General features: G+C 48.5%; 1 protein-coding gene and 1 long non-coding RNA gene across 8 annotated transcripts in view; one reads left to right on the plus strand and one right to left on the minus strand.

Moving 5' to 3' along the window:
- Positions 1-1,608: 1,608 nt before the first annotated feature.
- LOC140649740 (uncharacterized) lies at positions 1,609-10,982 on the minus strand. Its single transcript, XR_012041741.1, has 4 exons — positions 10,594-10,982; positions 9,154-9,265; positions 7,783-8,001; positions 1,609-1,748 (listed from the first exon to the last, which is right to left on the minus strand). It is a non-coding gene; the product is annotated as an uncharacterized lncRNA (long non-coding RNA).
- Positions 9,902-15,564, plus strand: part of LOC140649723 (uncharacterized) — a 133,874-nt gene continuing 128,211 nt past the window's right edge. For 4 of the 7 annotated variants that reach the window (XR_012041726.1, XM_072857346.1, XM_072857332.1 and 1 more), the window contains exon 1: positions 9,902-10,220. Coding sequence is in view for 3 of the 7 variants with exons in the window: in XM_072857346.1 (XP_072713447.1) it covers positions 9,941-10,220 (280 nt within the window). In the remaining 4 variants the exon portion in view is untranslated. The remainder of the gene's footprint in view (positions 10,221-15,564) is intronic. The other 3 variants (XM_072857362.1, XR_012041733.1, XR_012041739.1) reach the window with 3 other exon arrangements.

Here is a 15,564-nt window from a genome sequence, read left to right on the forward strand (position 1 = left end):
CCAGGGACAAAATGAGTTTCAATTAGGAAGGGATATAGAGGGTGATAAAAGAATGCTCTGTAAAGGTATCAGAAATAAGAGGAAGGCAACAGAAGTTATACATAACTAATTAATCGAAAATAAGAGAACAGAAATAACAGAGAAAAGACTGGACCATTCATTACTTCTTATGCTTTACCTATGGAAAACAGAAAAAAAGAAAAGATGATGAACTGATATTTATCAGAACTACTTTTACCAGGGGGATAAGACAATCCAAAATAGCAAAAAGAAACAGTTAAAGTAATTCAAAGAAGTTAGACAAATTCTAGTCAGCAGGACTGGATGAAGTTCCCCCTAGAGCACTTCAGGTACTAGCCAGAGCAATCTCTGACTCATTAGTAATTATCCGGGAGAGCTCATAGAGAACATGGGAGATCCCAGAGGAGGGGAGAAGGGCAAACACAGCACCTGTCTTTAGAGAGGGGGAAGAAGGACTTAGGGAACTACACAGCAGTCAGTTTCGCATGTAATGCAGAAAAATAATACAATAAACTGTTAAACAATCAGTTATTAAGCACTTGACTGATAATAGAAATAGACAATCAGCCAGATTGGATTTGTCATAAATGAGTGATGTTAAAACCATCTAGTTTCCATCTTTGAACCCAACAACTGTGTCGTGGAATAAGGGAGAGGGAGTATATGTCACATACTTTGAAATAAGCAAGGTTTTTAGCACTGTTTCACATGACATTGCCATAAGCTGACCGGGAACTATGATCTCTGTGAAATCATCTTAAGACATACTTGACGGAAAAAAAAGTGTACTCACACAAAAATTACTAATTCCTTTCCTTGGGATTTAGAGGGTTTTCCAAATGGGCTCCCGCAGGGTTCATTCCTGGACCCGATTCTAATATTTTGATTAGTTATTTGGATGATGAAATAAAGAATATATAATTACTTTGGAGAATGTGTTCCAAAATGTTGCTGGGAAATTAGAGTAATAGTATAAAATCAACCAGATTTGGTTCAGTGAAGTCAGAAGCAACAAAATATGTCAATGCAAAGCGGCAAATCACTGGTCAAGCAGCCATTCAAATGAAAAGAGCTGTGAACAAGACACTGAACAGTACACAGCTGTTGCAGAAAAAGGCAAATCTTATTCTGGGATGTATGAACAAAGGTGTAATATGTGAAACATCAGAAGCAATTATTCCAGTCTAATGAGGACTCAGTTGGAATACCAGGTGTGGGTTTGGATGCCGTGCTAGGAGAAAGTAGAAGAATGATGGAGACAAATTGTAGAGGGGCTAGAGGAAAGCAACAAGGATTACAAATGGTTCAAAAACTTGGAGGATTTTCTTTGCTTTTTCCAGAAGGGAAAAAAAAACACACCTGAGAAGATGAAAACTATCTTCTAAGACATAAGAGACTTGCAAAAAGGATATTGACAATTGTTCTGGGTACAACAGAACTAAATTGGCTTGATTTCCTGCAAAGATCATTGTTACTGGATATCTGGGAAAGAGAAAAACCCACAAATCAAACCTAAAAGCTTTCTAATTCAAAGCAAATTTATTTGAATTAAAATTAAAATTTCTAAATTAAGTCCTAAGTCTTCCTCTCTGGAAGTCGATTAGCCTCTCTCAGGGATGGCTGGATTCTGCTCAGGGCAGAGGGGGATTCACAGTCTCTCTCCAGCTCTCCTTTTCCATGACTGTCTTCTCTAGGTGTGCCAACGCTTCCATCTTCCCCATGCCCGCCTAGAATACAAAATATTGATGCAAATCTTGTGTTTGCGCTTTAGCATAGCTTCAAACACACTGTTGGTGTTAATTAATTAAACAACAGGAGGAAGCCAGTGGCGCCAAATGAAGCATGGAGCTTTCCCTGACCAATAACAAAATCAATCCTTCCTCCTGTGTGTTGCATAGCTTCACCAATTTTCTTTTCTAATGTACTAATGAAGAGCCTCCTTTTCTGCAGATCTCCAACAGACAGCATGTGGTTGGCAGGGGGATGGATGCGGTGCTGCGGTCCTCACTTCCAAGGGCTAGGAAAATTAGTGAGTGTGCTGGAGTGCAAAGCAGTTGTGCAAAAACACACATTGCATGACAGGGAAACAGAGCGTTTCTTACTTTTCCCTAGCAAGGAACTCCTAATTTGCAAATAAAGGAATAATACATGGATAAAGTTTGCCAGAACTGTTGTTCAGGAAGGGCAGGTGATGAGGACAAAGAAGGAGGGAGTTCACAGGCTGTCTGGAAGGAATATACCTGCTCTGAACTCTAGGAAGATTATGAAACAATCTGCTGGATGTCTCTGGGTAGAGATAAAGGAAGAGAGAAAAACAAAACCAGAAGCAGTCTCAAGGTACAGTCTATTGTACATCAACTAATGAAAAAAGGAGATTGAGGAAGGGTTTTTTTGAAAAATAAAGGAGTCATGTAACGAACCTGGTGGACTTGAAGGAAAATGATACACCAAGGTCAAGGACATTGTGAATTTTAAAGTCGGAAGGATGAGAAAAATAAGGAGAGGATGAAGGAATTTAAGACTTTGACTGTTGTTCACCATAGCCCTTAGGGCCTTTGGGAATTTGCTGGTGCTCTTAAAGGTATTACCTCCTCCCTTCTTAGATTAGCACCAAGTTCTGAATGATCAGACAGCATGGACAGGTTTCTATGGGCATCTTTCTTCTTGTAAAACACTTTGTTTATTCTGTACAAGTAACGTGACCATAGACTGAGGTTCTTAATGTAGATAGAATCACAGAATGGTTTGGGTTGGAAGGGACCTTTAAAGGTCATCTAGTCCAACCTCCCTGCAATGAGCAGGGACATCTTCAACGCGATCAGGTTGCTCAGAGCCCCGGCCAACCTGACCTTGAGTGTTTCCAGGGATGGGGCATCTACAACCTCCCTGAGCAACCTGTTCCAATGTTTCACCACCCTCATGGTAAAAAATTTCTCCCTTATATATAGTCTGAATCTACCCTCCTTTAAGACCATTAAGTTTTAGTTTGAGTTTAAGACCATTACCCCTTGTCCTGTCGCTACAGGCCCTATTAAAAAGTCTGTCCCCATCTTTCTCATAAGCCCCTGCAGCAGATCTGCAGCACGGTTTTGGGGAGGGAACGATGTGTGCCCTTACTTTTGGAAAAGGAGCAACGGAGCGCTGGTCAGCCCTAAACGTTCTTGACAGGCAGCATGGAGAGTCACTAGTACCTATGAATCTGTTGCTATATTTTACCTTGAATATTTACCAAAAGTGTGATACTAAAGGTTTTCAACTTTAAAATCACTTTATGGACCTTGTATGATGCTCATAGCATCCCCACTCAGCAAATAAATCTTTCCTGTTCTCAAAAGGATGAAACAGAGGCAAAGAGCTCAATAATTTATATTTGGCAAATTTTGATAAGCCTTAGGGGTGAGACCCCTTTGTTCACGGAGAAATGAGGTGTAAAATCAATGTTTGTACGGTCTCTGCACCTCTCCGCTTGGTTGCCTGTGGGACGCTGGGGTGGCTGTAGCTAGCGCACTTCACATGTTGCAGAAAAGGTGCATGAGGAAATGATCAGAGAGGGTAGGATGTGGTTAAAGCCTCGGTTTGCAAACTGGAGCTAATGTGAGGGAAGCATATTATGTCTCACATCCATTAAGACCTCCAGCAATCACCTCCCACTAACACCGAGGAGCAGCAGAGAAGGAATTGTGACTTCCTGAGTCCCAGTAGCTCCTGGAGCTCTTCCTGTTAATATTCAATTATGTGCTGCCCTGGACTTAGAGCACTGAACTACGTCTCACTCTAGCCCCGAGGCTCAGCTGCAACAAACGCAGCTGCAGAAGGCTGAGCCACAGAGAGAAACAACCCCCAAAACAGGGTTATCACACCTCCAGCCGCCTGTGCGGAACCAGCACGTAGGAGGAACCGTGCTATCCACCCCCTACCTTTTCCATCTCCCCTCTCCAGGCTGCATGGCTTTGGGGAAGAGGCTATAGGTAGGAGCTGGTTATACTGTGAGCTGTGGGCAGGATCATCAGACTCTTTCCCCCACCTGTTTTTTTTATCCTGGATGTGCTGGTTGACCATATAATGCTCTGCATGCACTTCCTCTCCATCTCATAACATGCAGCTTCTGCTATGGCTTGTCCTTCTCCTCGCTCTCCAACCCTGAGTGCTCCCATCCCTGTTGACCTATCTGCCTTCTGATAAACCCCTTCCACTTCCAGATCATGGTATTAACTTGACATTTCCAAAAGGTCACCGTGTTTGTTCTGCCTCAGAGTTATATTGCTCACTCTTTTGTCTTTTTGCTTCGTAAGCCCTTCAAGGCAGAGGTTATCTCCTAGGGTATGACTATATAGTGTCCAGGAAAAAGAGGCCCCTGATCTCATTTGGTGTCTAGCAGCTGTAACAGAGATAATAGCGTGCTCCTTGATAGAGAGGCTGGCTCCAATTTTATAGATTAATCATCAGAGGTTAATGAATCTTAGGTTATATGTAAAAGTCTTCCTTCCAGAAGAGGTCCATACGCAGCGTCTCATGGTAGAACAACTAATGCCTTAATTTCAAAGAGTACCAGATCACTCCTGTATTTCCAGGAGTCCATTCGGATCGTGTGGTACTGCTGGAGCATATGCCATTTGTGACTGCTGCAAGAACAAATATGGGACACAAGGGAGGTGGCACACAATACATATTTTGTGCATCCAGTTTATGCATATGAATGCATGGCTTTTTTTAGCTTGCAGTTTGTCATGCTGAACCTGTTTGTTGCATCAAACTAATTGCAATTGAGATGAGAGCGTACGTTATGTGTAGCGTTAGGATAACTATCCTGCAGTGGCTGGTCCAAGCAAGGTGCAGCTGGTAGAGAAAGGACATACAAGATAAGCCTTTGCTCTCAGGTGAGAATAGGTCTGACCCTGTGCTCCAGTCCTGACCTGACCATCATCCCTGTGTTTGCCTCCCAGCACACGCTGAGGCAGAGATGCAGGGCTAGAGCTCTCCCATGCCATAATCTCAGTTAGGCAGTCGGGAGGGCTCCAGCCTAGGTAGGAACTCAGCACGTTTCCTTTCCATCTGTGAGAAGACACCCCAGGCTTGGCTCTTCTCAAGCATAAGCCAACTCTGAGCCTCAGCTACAGTGAGGCTACACCAGAAAGGTAGATCAGGAGAGTGGGTTTGTAGGGCTCAGCAGGCTCAAGCCTGTAGTTGACACTGCTCTTCACTTAGTTATGAAGGCATCTCAGTGGCAACACATCTACTGATCACGTTTAGAAGAGGAGCGGATGGGGGATCTTTGCCTGTAGCTTTAGTGCCAAGACCAACAGAGCACTAGACTGACAAGCCGTGCTAGCTCTAAGAACAGCCCGACTTAGCTCCTCTACCATGGTTTGCTTTGGGAGTGACACAAAAGCTAGATCGTTCCCCAAAACTACAGAGAGGCATTCCCAGATATTAACTTTTCCCTTTCCTATAATGATATTCCTTCAACTCCCCTACTGTTTTGCTTTGAAAACAACTTGATCCCTGAACTACTCTGGTTCCTCTGCTTTTCCATGATATCCCTTGCCTGCCAGTGAAAGCTATACTAGGCAGGATACGGCAGCGCTGTGGCTCAGCGCGGCTACATATAAATTAATTGGCTGGTACGTATAGGTTGAGTGGCCGGAAGGTGGCTGCCAGCCCTGATGCGTTATGGCTAAGTTCTGCTTCAATTTCTGATCCAGGTCTCTCCCTCCTGCCTGAGTGCTGATTTTCATGCAACTTGCAGGAATATAACTGTCTTTGAAATATCTGCTTTCTCCCAAGTTCATCTGAAACTCATTAATGGGTTCAGAAGCTTTGGAGAGAGGGGGATGGACACATACGTGAACAGAAAAGCAGCACAGCAGAACCTTTATTTCCTTAGGGAGGCAGCCTAAAGAAATATAAGCATTTATTCTCATCTGTTGCTGGGCTTACGACCCACACAAATAACAGGGAAAAGCGAGCAAGCAGCCGACTGCAGAATGGGAACAGGGAAAATGACTCAGCAAGCTTGGCACCGATCTGGAGAAAACGCAGGTACATTATAACCTTGCTCGAGCATCAATCTCGTCTGTGACAGGACGTAGAAACAGCAGTAGGTATTTGCATCCGACAGAAACATTCCTTCTGATAAATGATTTAGCTCTGCTGTTGCAAATAGTTATATACAGGAGCAGAGCAGGTGAGAGGCTCCCTTTCTATTTGCCAGCAAGAGAGAGAAAAAGTTCAATGAAAACCCCTCATTGCTTTTTAAATATCCTTTTTTTTTCTATTATCAGTTGACAAATAGCTGCTGAATTATAGTTCCATGCTTTGTTCGTGTCATTTTTCCTAAGAACAGTATTTCCTGCTACATCACCTTAGAAACTTGATCAACAAACACTCTGCTCTACATGTAAACAAAGCTTTATTTTACCCTATTTTTGACAGCAGCCAGTGTTTTAGAAACCAGAACATTTCAGGTTCTCTGGGCTATTTGCCTCAATTTCACAATTTGGTTTTGTTTTTGAGGGCCTGTCAGCATTGTTTATACCTAGATCTGTTTGAGTAGTAATGTTTTCATATGAGTGGCAAAGAAAATATATTACTGCAAATTGCGTTCTGGAATCAGGCTTTCTTCTCTTTTGTTGAGAGTCTAAATGAAACTGCACTTTCTAACACATGGGAACTAAAGAGTGAAATGAATTAGAAACAGAAGTGAAACGAGAAGATTCAGTTTCAGTGGCAAAAATGAACAAAAAAAGAAGCAAAGACAACATTGATAAGTAAGCAGGACCGTCTCCAAAGCTCAAGCTCTAATAAACCCCAAGAGTGTTATCTCTAATGGAGGAATTGAAGAGCTCTGCTGAGCCCTTTAACTATTTCCTTGTGGAATAGCATCAGATCTTGTCCTGACCCCATGCCAAGGGTCTTTTTTTTATTGTGGAAAAATAGGACTGGAGCCCTATAAAGTTTTCTTACTTGCTTTCACAAGATGAGCATTTCCCAGGTAGCTGCTGTGAAAACACAAATTAATCCAACAGCAAAAGGGGGATTTTATTTGACAGTTTTAAAAACCTGCACAGGAACCCCAGCTATTGAGCCTCCTGTGATCTGCCACAACACAAAGACAGGGTCCATCAGTTAGGGATTAATTTTGAGGCAGCTATTAAAGCCTATCACATGATGAAGGATTTTCCTATATGTGCACTTCAATGGGATGCTTTAAATCCTGTGCGTGCGCGTGTATATGCACATGTATGTGCACGTCGGTGTTTATTCAAACCTTTTTCATTCACAGGCAGACATAGCCTTAGGCTTCTTCAGGCCTTTCCAAGGAACATAAACTTGGGAGGGGAAAGAGAGAGAGAAGAGTCATCTTTAAACCTCACATTTTTGAAAGTAAGTTTTTGAAGGAAACAGGCTCAGGTGGAAGGAGCCAAGATCGTAAAGATTTTATAACTAACAATATTTTTAAGAGGAGGCAGAATCCCTGCTCTTTCTTAGTGCAAGACCTCATTGCAAGAATTTAAAGCTAATTCAGGAAAAAACGCCCTTTTTACAGAAATGCATTGTTTTGCTTTTCTGCTCGGCTATAACCTAAAGCCTCCTGGCTTGACAAAATGAAATAAAGCTGTGTGATGATGTGCTGTCACTGCTGCTGCCGCCACTCCGCCTCCTGCAAATCTCCCAACATCGTGCACCGATCTCCCCGTCAGAGCCCAGTAAGGGAGTGATGCCTTCTCCTTCCAGCCTAAATACTGCACCAAACAAACTTACCCTTCGGCTTTGTAAAACACGGCTCGGGTTTGCAGCAAGCAGCTCTGCCTGAGGTGCCGTTTCCAAGGGTTGGTGTGGCTAGGTAACTCTCTTCCCATGACACAGCAGAACAGCAGCAGCAGCAGCAGCACCAGCAGGGTAAAACAGATCGGTTCTGGCAGTACTCCTAGAAGAATACTTTCTATCCCAGCTCCAGCCTCTTTCTCCTTTAAGGATGATCTGAAGAAGGGAATATGGAATAAAAAGAGACTTGGTGAGGTAGGGAAATAAGCCCCAGGGAGATGGAAAGTGAGGCACGCTGGAGCTAGAATCCACGGCAGTGGGACAATCTGGATAAAATGGCAGAAAGGAACCCAGAGGTAGAAACCCCCCCAAAATTGGATGAGAAAGGACAGATAAGGAAAGATGAAGTGTAGGGTGGATAGAGGGAAGACTCTGAGAAGGAGGAAGGAAAGGAGGATGAACTGTTCCTCAATCAGTTAACTCTTTTCAGCTAAAAGCGTTAACAAATTCTACGAATCTCCTGCTTACATACTGAAAAATAGGAATAGAAGTATCTGAAACATTGATCTGTTACATATACAGCTCATTGCACGGGCACTCGGAAATGAGTGGGGTAGAGCACAGGTACTTCAACTCCAAAAGCATTAACGGGAGAGCGAAGGGAGATTATCTGCTGTCATTGCCAGGATTGGGCCTGCGCTCTCTCGCCGTCTGACCGGGCGGCTCCGGTCCCCTCCCATGGCTGACAGTACGTGTGACGGGCATCAGCGTCAACCCCGCAGATGGGAAAAAGGTCGCTTATATGGCTCCCTTCAAGAAAACTTGGTGGGACACTGAAGAAATTAAATTCCAAACTTAAAATTTATTGCATCTGTGGGTCGTGCTTTAATCTGCCGGGGGGCTGCGATTTCCAGTGGCAGCCGTAAGGAAGAAACGAACGTGGCACGCTTTTCCTCCTTCAGTTTTTAACAGCAAATCCATCCCCCCCGCTACAAGCTAGCCCCTTGGATCTTGTACTTGACCGCCAATAACGACGTGATGCCACCGGTTCGGGCGCAGAACTTGGGGAGCTCCCGTGGGAAGCGTGCACCACCTTCCACGGAGAAAACCCCGAAAGCCCCCCGCCCATCGCCAGCCTGGCAGAGGTTTGGCGGTGGGACCACAGAGCAGGTGGGCTTTAGCTCCCTTATCCCAAATCCTGGGGGCTGGAGGAGAGCTGGGAAAAACCAAAACCACTTCAGCACCGCAGGCAGAACAGCAGCCTGAGGAACGCTGCGCTGCCCGCCCGGCCTGCCCGCACCTCCGGCCGCAGGCAGGCGGCTGAGACCGGGGACCGAGGTCTTCTCAAACGACGGAAAACGTCTTCACCTTTCCTTTGCTCTTCTGTAAGGGCTGGCTGCTTGTATACGCGGCTTGCATTATTGCAGTGGCAAGGGTACATGCCTAGAAACGGTTCCTTCCAGCATCTCGGTATTACAACCTGCCGTAGAAAACCGACGGTGTGACAGGTTAGACCGGTAAATCGTTTCCCTACCGACTGGCAGAGTTAAACACCACGTTCGCGACCACCGCATCAACCCCGCACAGCCACACCGACGGCATCGCTCACATCTCCAGCCTCCTTAGTCTGACACAAACAAGGGGTTTTTTTCTTTTTTTTTTTTTTTTTTCTTTTTTTTTTTGCTGTCGCTTCCAGCACCGGAGACCCACCGTGGCCGCAGACGAGGACCGGATCGCGCACCCTCCAGGACCGGGGTGCATCCCCGCTCTGCAAGGCGCCTGGCCGGTCGGGGAGCGCAGCGAGCGGTTATTTCCCTCAGCGATCGGCAGCACAGGCGGTGCAAAGAGGGGAAGGGGAAAAAAAAAAACCAACAAACCCAACCCAACCTTAATTAATAATAATAATAATAGAACAGGCAAGCGCAGCAACTTGCTTTGACTAGCAAAACCGAGGGCGCTAGGTGTGAAGAGGGCAGCCCCCCGGGGGAGGGCAGCGGGGCTGCGGAGGGCGGCAGCGGGGCTGGCAGCCCCCCGGGTCGGCCGGGGGTACCGGCGGGTCCGGCGGCGGCGGCGGCGGCGGCGGCGGCGTCACGTGAAAGTCCCCTTTAAGTTTCCATAGAGAGGCCTCCGGGTGTCACATGATGGACATGATATAATGAAACAACATTGTGGGGAGGGAAGCATTAGGGGAGCCCGGGGCGGCTGGGAGGCGGCGGGGCAGCGGTGCCCCCCGCCCCGCCCCGGCCCGCCCTGCCCGACGCTCCGCTCCGCGCCGCGCCGCTCCGCGCCGCCCGCCGCGCCTGCACCTGTCTCAGCGCCGGGGAGCGCGGCGGGAGCGCGGCAGATGTGGCAGCCCCGCTGCTGGGGCTGCGTGTGGCACCCTCCCCCGGGGAGGGGAGGAGGAGAGCCGGCGGGAGCAGCGGCCGCTCTCGGAGGTAAGTTACCGGCGGGACTGGGGCGGGGGGCTGCCCGCCCGCCCGGGGGCGCGGGGTGCGGGCGGGGCGGGCGTGCGCGGCGGTCGCGCCATGTTTGCGCGGTGGCGGTGTGAGGGGGTGTGCGCGGTGGGGGGGGCCGGGGGCGCCGCGTGTCCCCGCGGAGCGGCGGGCGTGTGCGCGCCCTCCCGCCCTCCATGTCCGCATTCCAGCTCATGTTGCGCAGATAAAATTCAAACTTGAGGTAAACACAAGCGGCGGGGGGGTGCTGGGGGGGCGGGGAGGGAGGGCGGGAGGAGGCTCGCTCCATCCCGGCTCCCACCGCTCCCCCTTCCCCGCTGCTCCCCCACACCCCACCCGCGGAGCCCCCACGCACCTGGCTGCCAGCGATGAGCCCCCGGCCGGCCGCTTCGCAGGGGCTGCCGGCGCCGCTCTCCGTTCCCCCCCGGGAGAGAGAAGCGGGCGTGCCCCCCCCTCCCCACACCGCGCACCCCCTCGTAGGAGACGGCAAGTGTGTGTGTGTGTGGGGACGGTGCGCGGCAGGTGCGCGGGCCGCTGTCGCGACATGGGTGGGGGGGTGCCTCTCGCGACGTGGGGGAAGGAGCCAAGTGACAGCCGAGCTGCGGCGGGGGGGGGGAAGGACGGGACTGCGCCGTGTTGTTTTCCTCACTGCGTGGGTATCCCGAATCGAGCAAAAATAACAACAATCCCCCCCAAAATACCTCCCCCGCCCCAGCGCCCCGACGCCGGCCGGGGGGGCCGGTCCGCATTTCCAAGTGCGTATGGAGAAAACAAGATGCGGCCGCGGGGAGGGGGACGGGGGGGCGGGAGGGCCGGGCCGCGCCGCCGCTCGCCAGCCCGGGTCCGTGACACAGGCGGTGCCGCCGGCAGCGGGTATATTTAGCACTTCCCCACACCCCCAGCCCTCCGCATGCTCCGCGCCCGGTGCGAGCGAGCGCTCGCTAGTTGATCGAAGCGGGCCGGCCGGCGAGTGGCCGAAGGCACGGCCTGCCGCCCCACAGGTGGGTGCGTGAGGAGAGAGGGGCCCGGGGCGAAGCGTTCGCCTTGAGGGGAGCGTTGGAGCGGTCCCCCATTCCCGGGGAAGGGCGGCGGGGAGGCTCCTGAGAGGGAGCGGTGAGGCGAGGCGCTGCCAGGGCCGGGGACCGAGGGGCACGCGGTGGAGAAGCGGGGTCCGGGTCGGGCAGAGCGGCCGTGCGGGGAGAGGAGACGGCTGCCGCGGGCAGAGGCGCTTCCTGCGTGGCGCAACTCGGGGCTGTTGCGGGAGGGCGGGTGGCCCGCGGCCTGCGGAGCTCCGGGCGGAGTGGCGGGGTGGGGGGGCGGCTGTGGAGGCATCGCTGTTACGGGCTGAGGGCGCGGGGCCCTCGGGCCGCGGCGGGAGGCGGGTGTGAGGGCGCGGCGCGCTGCCGGCTGTGAGGGGGGTCTTCGGGCCGGCGGCCTCGCTGAGGGCGGGAAGCGCGCGCGACCCCTCGACGCGCGGCAGCGGCCCCCGCCTGGCGCCTCCTCAGCACTGCACCAAGGCGGTGGGACCGGCGGCCACGCCCACCGCGCCCGGCGGCCAATCGCCGCGCCGCTGGCGGCCGCCCCCTCCTCCTCACCCCCCCCCCCCATCCCTCCGCCCGCCCTTGGCAGGGCGCGAGCGCGGCCCGCTCCCGCCCACCCGCCTGTTTGTTATGGTCGGGGCCACGTGCCGCCGGCTCAGGCGGTCACGCGGCCCGGCCTCGCGCCGCCCCCGGCCGTCGCCCGCCGCTGCCGGGGGAGCCGCGGGGCGAGGGCGCCCGCGGGGGGCTCGTCCCGTCCCGTCGGCGGGGGTGTGACAGGGACGGGGCCCGGCTGCCGTTCCCGGGGGGTCCTGAAGCCCTCCTGCCCGAGGGCAGGTGGCCGGGACCCTCCTGCCGCTGGCCGCGGGGCCGTGCCCGCCGTGCCGCTGAAGGGAGCGGCCGTTCGGGCCCTGCCCCATTAAACCTCCTGAAGGGCCTGTCCCTGGCTAGCGAGTGTGTCCATGGCCGAGCCGTGACAGCCTATCTGCGGCCGGGTCTAGCCTCTGGAGAGGGAGATTTTTCTCTCTGGAAGAGAGCTGTTTATGCCCAGTGGTTTTTTATTTTATTTTAAATTTTTTTTCCCTCTCCCCTCCCTCCGTGCTGTCCTGCATAAGCTACAGCCGTAGCTACGTATCTGCCTAGCCTGGCGTTGTTAAGGCATGCCGCTTTATGTAGGTAACACAGGGGAATGCTGCGAGGATTGTGTTTAGCTATTGGTCTCCTGAGCCTGAAGCCTCGAGCCTATTTATAGGTAGATTGGGCAGTCTTTAGCGTGAAGGACTTGTGCCATGTCCGAATCTGTGGCAAAGCGAGGTATCTTAAATGATGGCATTTTGTTTTTGACAGTTCTTCCTTTCTGGAAATAGGATTTTATGGAAAGCTCTGGAGGAATGGTTGTTAATAGGCTATATGGAGAAGTCGGTTTGGAGTTGAGGAATGTAATGCCATTTTAATGTAACTTCTCAGATAGCAGAACAAACAGTAAGAGGATACTCAGTTCTAGATCAGTGGCTTTCAGCTTGCAGGCAGTGGACCCCGGCCGTCTGCAAACAACTTACGCGGGGTCAGTAGGAAGCAACAGAGGAAAGGATGTCTGTTTTCTGTAGGCTTATGTTCATTATACAGTTTTCTGCACCACTAAAGATTCCGGGGCTGACTGCTATTCTAGATCACTAAAACACTTTGGTTTAGGGTAAGTGGAGGAGGGGTGTGCTTTGTCGTGTATGTTCCTCTTGTACTGTTTAAAGATTTAAAATTCAATATATTTTTAAGAATTACATAACCATTAATAACATCGTGACTCTCAAATAGCCTTAAAGAGTTAAATAACAGCAGATGAACGAGAATAGGTCAGGAAGAGGAGAGATGGTTTTATAACTAACAGTGAGGACTGTGCACAGATATTTAAAACTGTTTCGGAGTTGCACTAGAAAGGAGTCTTCTGTTAGTAGTAGGAGGATTTTAATGCCCTATAAATACAGAACATGAGAAGGAGGACGGAAAGATAAGGTTCGCAGTTTTATGCTGTTCTAGTCCAGTAAATGGACCAGGAACGGTTTATGATGCTTTACGTGCTTTTGCTTCTCTTCCATCGTACCTTTATCGGTACATTTTTTTGTATCTGAAATGTTGACAGTTCCCAGATATTGACTGGTGTTGATGAGGAGGGAATCTGGCCTTAAAATAACAAGAAGGGTAATGGCTCTGAAACGAGTGAGGACCAGTGGAACGGTGAAAGGGCTGGGGTGGTAATCGGCCATACTTGGCATATGCTGTGGAAAGCTGATGTTTTTGTGTTGGTTACAGGGGTCATTTGAAATGGTGTTACCGACAGAAATATGTTTATTCAACCCGGGTAGTATTTACTTGCTTTATATGGGCATATCTGCATATCTCTATATTTTTCCGGGGGGAAAAAAAAGATCTACTTTAAAGTAGGAAATTAATAGGGAGCAGTTGGTTTGTTAGAGATTTGAGAATACTGGAAGGTGTGCAGTAACAGAGTGTGCCAGCTTCTCTGATTTTTGAGTGTACGTGGAATTGCTGGTGGAATTGATGCACCAGGAAATTGCTTTCTCTATTTTTGTTGTTGAGACGCAGTTAATGTAAAATGAGCCCTTTGGATCCCATATCCCATTTCTCTTTAATATAACTAAGATCATTTATCTTCTCAGATGGCTAGAGGAAAAAATACTTCATTTTGTAACTTAGTTCACCTTCTCTTCAGTTGCTGTCAGTTCGTGACAAGGCACAGTGTGTGCTGTACACTGTGTTCTACAGAGCTGTTTTGGTGACGAATACAATGTATATGAAAAAAGGGCTACAAAAAATAGGTATTTTGCCAGTTCTCTCCACTTTTTATATAAACAATACTGATTTATCTCTTAAAAGGGTACTCAAAGTTTCATTTTAGGATCTAATGCCTTGCCAAATTTCAGTGGCAAAAGGTAACTATTTTACTGTCCGTAAGTACTTAAGCATCTGAAAAGGAAATATCTAAATTGGTGTTCGTATTGGTTTTGCGATAGGAAGTAGTGAAACCTTTTTTTTCTGTTTTAATAAAAAGGGAAATTGTGAACTTATTTTAAAAATGTTTGTTTATGCTACTAGTAGGCTATTATATGGTTAAAGTTAAGAGGATGTCTTTAATCCAGGCTAGATTTTTTTTTCAATTGCTGTAATCACGTGTTTACTATATTTATTTTATATTTAAAAATGAAAACATGGGAGTCGTTTTTTGTCCTCTCGTTTTTGTGTAGTATGACTAGCTGTAGTCGATCATGCCATATTTGCATGGTGTTTTTCCATAAACATCTTCCTGGAATTATTGGTAGTACCAGAATATGAGCTTGAAAATACTGTAACATAAAGGGTAAGAGTACCTGCAAACATGAACACTGAAATACAAAGTAAAAAAAAAAAAAAAAATCTTTCCCCAGCAGTTCTTTCAAGTCAGTTTGATAATTTTGGATCCTGTCTCGTGGCTTTCTAAATTACTAGAGATGGAATTAATGGGGCTGCAACTGTTTGTCATGAATTTAAGCATAGGTATTTTACTTTTGCCTTTGGATTTTATGAAAATACAGTATAAAATCCACCATCCTTTTTCAGTCCTTCAGGATGCTGCACTTCAGTCAGCAGATACGGCATTGTTGTCTAACAGCGAGGCTGGAAATCAGAGTTGTTTTTCTGGGTTTTACCCTTACCAAGGTCGGAGGTTTCATCCTTCCGTAGATTCCTGATCTGGGCACTTAATGCTTGCAGAGGGTCCTAATTCATGAGTTTTCATGAACTGTCTTGAGCTCTAGAAAGAACGCGTTACATGTCCCCTGTATTGTGCTTTTTCACAGACGTAAGTTTGGATATCTCTGAAAGACTGACATCTATATAGCAAAAACATTAATTATGCTAGTAAAGCAGTCAAGCTGAAAATGTTTTACAAGTTTCTTATGTAAAGTGATGTATTTGGCAGGACAATAAAAAAATGCTAATTGTAATAATATGCTTGTTTTAAACAGTTTTAATCAATATGGACGTTGAAGTTTTGCTATTGACAATGGCTTGTTTTATGAACGCTGTAGTCTAAACGTGGAAAGTTTTATGGACAAGGGGAGATAGTACTACTCTGGAATTGGGTTTCACAGTAAGCTGAATTTCAGTGCACTGTTACTTGAGTACTATTTTTTCATAATTGTTATGAAGCATTAATGAGGCACTGCTGATGGTGAAGGTTTGTTTTTTTTAATTCTTGCTAGGCTAGAAATTTGTTCCTGAAGTATAAACAAAAG

This window comes from Ciconia boyciana, chromosome 1, assembly GCF_034638445.1.
Source record: "Ciconia boyciana chromosome 1, ASM3463844v1, whole genome shotgun sequence".
NCBI classification, from domain to species: Eukaryota; Metazoa; Chordata; class Aves; order Ciconiiformes; family Ciconiidae; genus Ciconia; species Ciconia boyciana.